At 44.1% G+C, this 3,731-nt stretch overlaps 1 protein-coding gene across 3 annotated transcripts in view; it reads left to right on the forward strand.

The window, feature by feature from the left end:
• Positions 1-3,731, forward strand: part of LOC118424080 — a 10,377-nt gene that overhangs the window by 2,426 nt on the left and 4,220 nt on the right. For 2 of the 3 annotated variants that reach the window (XM_035832562.1, XM_035832564.1), the window contains exons 4-5: positions 755-869; positions 1,878-2,009. In XM_035832562.1, the coding sequence (XP_035688455.1) occupies positions 755-869; positions 1,878-2,009 (247 nt within the window). Of the gene's footprint in view, positions 1-754; positions 870-1,877; positions 2,013-3,731 lie in introns of all 3 variants that reach the window. The other variant, XM_035832561.1, reaches the window with a different exon arrangement.

Raw genomic sequence — 3,731 nt, forward strand, 5'->3', positions numbered from 1 at the left:
ACGCCCACAGGAACTAAGAGTGACAGGTTGAAAGAGCAGGGTACATCCAGACAGGCGGTTTGGCTGTTGGATGTCCCTGCGTAGGAGGATAGTACTTTTCAAAGCAAATTGTATGGTTGCGGCCTCTTGTTTTTGGTGTGTTTCAAGTGCTGTGGCCTTTTCTAGACTCACAAAATATTTCACAAAACGACGAAATGTCGGCGTCTATACAACGAGTCTATAGTGTATGAATGTCTGTACAAGGAGGTGGTTTGTGCAGGTCTGATAATACACTTGCGATTCTAACGTGATTCACTGCGACTTGAAACTCTTGAGCAACGGCGCCGGCGACTATCAAGTCATACTGGCACTTATGCTTATACCCCTGTCACATTATCCACGATCTTCGGGCGAATCGATGGAATTTCGAAGATCGGCAATATTTAAGATCGACAGTATGTTCCACCTGAAAACCTACCCTGTCACATATCATTATTCAGACATTTGAGCCATACTTCGTACCTTGTACAATTGTTGTGCAATAAAGTTATAAGCGAGGCTTGGGCGATTGCCGCAGAATCGTCATCCGATCGATTTTCGCCAAATGTGACAGGGGTATTACGAATGCTCCTTGGGTTTAGAGCGGTCGAGTTTTACAATGCATGCATAGCATTCCTAAATGTGTGCTTGAAAAATTACAATAGTATCCACGCAAAACTTGTGAGAAGAAAGTGCAAATTCACACCAAATTTCCGGCTGGTTCTATACTTCACAGCTATCTGCCCAGGCTAAGTTACCGCATCGTGGAGTGGAAGCCAACCGACAGCACATCCGGCGGCTACTTTGTGCATTTCGGGTGTAAGGACGTCCTGGGCATCTTCAATCTCCAGGTAAATACCGTACAGTACGGTTTTTCTTACTGGACCGGTCCGGAAAAACAGACCTGAAAAAATCATGTGGACCAGATGTTGGACCTATTGGCCTCTGAACAACTTATGATCAGGCATTCACACGTTTTGGGGCTTACCGGTCCAAGAAAATAACACGAGCGAAGTAGAGTAGAGTGTTAGTTATTTCTGCCATGTTTTACAGTCAATCGTACAGAGGCAGCTAGCCTTCAAACGCCAGTGGGAGTCGAAAACTCCACAAAACAGATTCCTTTGTAGCGAAGTGGACCATTGTTAGGAGTATCTATTCACAAGTTTTCACATACTGAATCAGGTCCAGGTTCAGGTCCGGACCTGGACCTAATCCTCTGGACCTATAGCTAAACCAGACCTGGATTTTCTATACCAGTACCCGCCCCTACGTGCAGATATTCCAAATGTTACGATGTATATCTAATGTCTCAATACAAACATTTGCCCTTCTCTGTATGGCTATTAGACGCATTTTAAGTCAGCATGAACGTCCATCTGTTTTGATAGTTTCATTCACTAACTTTTTGCGTTGAAACTTGGAACAAACTGAGTTTTAGCCTTGCAACGGAACCTGTTACTACATTTTCAAATATCTTTTTATGTGTATGGTTGTGCGGGTGTTTATGTTCAATTAGAATTTTAGGAACGTAAATTCATATGCCACGTCATTTGAGACATTTTAACGGGACTGTTTGGAGCTGAAGGGCTGTACCAATGGTACATCAGCCCAGATGCCTTTATATTACAGTGGAAACTCGCGTTTTCTTGCAGGGGTATAAAACAAATACACATTGTACGTAGAAATCATGTTATAATTCATGCCAATATTTAACAACCGATGACAACCTGAAGCAATGTCAATGTCCACGACTGTATTACAATATATATTTAGCGTAGTCACATTTCAGTAGCTACCACTGTGACAATTCTAATTGGACTTTCATACGTTACATGTGTGTGTTCTTTGCTTCTCCACAGAACCTGTCCATCTACCAGCGCCAGGTCGACTTTAGCCAGCTCCAAGAGATTCTCCAGTCTCTGGAGGACAAGGCCATCCACACAATAAATGGCAACAGTATCATTGCCATGCATCCTGACTGCCCACTGCCTGAGTAGTGGGGCAGATAACTGAAAAAATCTTTCACTTTGTGATACAAGCACCAACCTTGGTACAGATACTCATTAGTCTTTACTGTTTTGAAAAAGTACGCGGGCCATTTGATTTGACTTTCGGCGCCCCCTAGCGGCGCGTTTTGGTACTGCAGCAGACCTTCCGGGCTTTGTATCTCCTGTTCTAAACATGCTACAGTCATGATTTTTATGTGGTAGAAAGCTGGTAGGGTAAGGAACAAGTGACGTAAGTTTGGTTTCCTTAGCGGCTTGCGTTGGAACTACAGAGGCATTTTTTTGCCGCTGCCGAATTGCCCTAGGGGCGCTTTTTGGTACTGCAGCAGACCTTCCGGACTTTGTATCTCCTGTTCTAGACATGCTACAGTCATAATTTTTATGTGGTAGAAAGCTGTTGTAGTAAGGATAAAGTGACGTAAGTTTTGTCTCCCTAGCAGCTTGCGTTGGAACTGCAGGGGCGTTTTTTTGCCGCTGCCGAATTTGAAGCGGAACAACTCCGAATGTTTAAAATGTCTAAAAGTATGGGACAGCTAAATGTTCAACTACAATTGTGATACAAGCACCAAACTTGGTACAGATACTCATTAGACTTTACTGTTTTGAAAAAGTACGCGGGCCACTTTATTTGACTTTTGGCGCCCCCTAGCGGCGCGTTTTGGTACTGCAGCAGACCTTCCGGGCTTTGTATCTCCTGTTCTAAACATGCTACAGTCATGATTTTTCTGTGGTAGAAAGCTGGCAGGGTAAGGAAGAAGTGACGTAAGTTTGATTTCCCTAGCTGCTTGCGTTGGAACTACAGCAGCGTTTTTTTTTGCCGCTGCCGAATTGCCCTAGGGGCGCTTTTTGGTACTGCAGTAGACTTTTCGGGCTTTGTATCTCCTGTTTGAAACAAGCTACAGTCATGATTTTTATGTGGTATGAAGCTGTTAGCGTAAGGACGAAGTGATGTAAGTTTGGTTTCCCTAGCAGCTTGCGTTGGAACTGCAGCGGCGTTTTTTGCCGCTGCCAAATTGCTCCTAAGGGCGCTTTTTGGTACTGCAGAAGACCTTCCGGGCTTTGTATCTCCTGTTTGAAACATGCTACAGTCATGACTTTTATGTGGTAGAAAGCTGTTTGAGCAAGGAAGAAGTGACGTAAGTTTGGTCTCCCTAGAAACTTGCGTTGGAACTACAGAGGCATTTTTTTGCCGCTGCCGAATTGCCCTAGGGGCGCTTTTTGGTACTGCAGCAGACCTTCCGGACTTTGTATCTCCTGTTCTAGACATGCTACAGTCATAATTTTTATGTGGTAGAAAGCTGTTGTAGTAAGGATAAAGTGACGTAAGTTTTGTCTCCCTAGCAGTTGCAGGGGCGTTTTTTTGCCGCTGCCGAATTTGAAGCGGAACAACTCCGAATGTTTAAAATGTCTAAAAGTATGGGACAGCTAAATGTTCAACTACAATTGTGATACAAGCACCAAACTTGGTACAGATACTCATTAGACTTTACTGTTTTGAAAAAGTACGCGGGCCACTTGATTTGACTTTCGGCGCCCCCTAGCGGCGCGTTTTGGTACTGCAGCAGACCTTCCGGGCTTTGTATCTCCTGTTCTAAACATGCTACAGTCATGATTTTTCTGTGGTAGAAAGCTGGCAGGGTAAAGGAAGAAGTGACGTAAGTTTGATTTCCCTAGCTGCTTGCGTTGGAACTACAGCAGCGTTTTTTT

Source organism: Branchiostoma floridae, chromosome 10, assembly GCF_000003815.2.
Source record: "Branchiostoma floridae strain S238N-H82 chromosome 10, Bfl_VNyyK, whole genome shotgun sequence".
Classification (NCBI taxonomy): Eukaryota; Metazoa; Chordata; class Leptocardii; order Amphioxiformes; family Branchiostomatidae; genus Branchiostoma; species Branchiostoma floridae.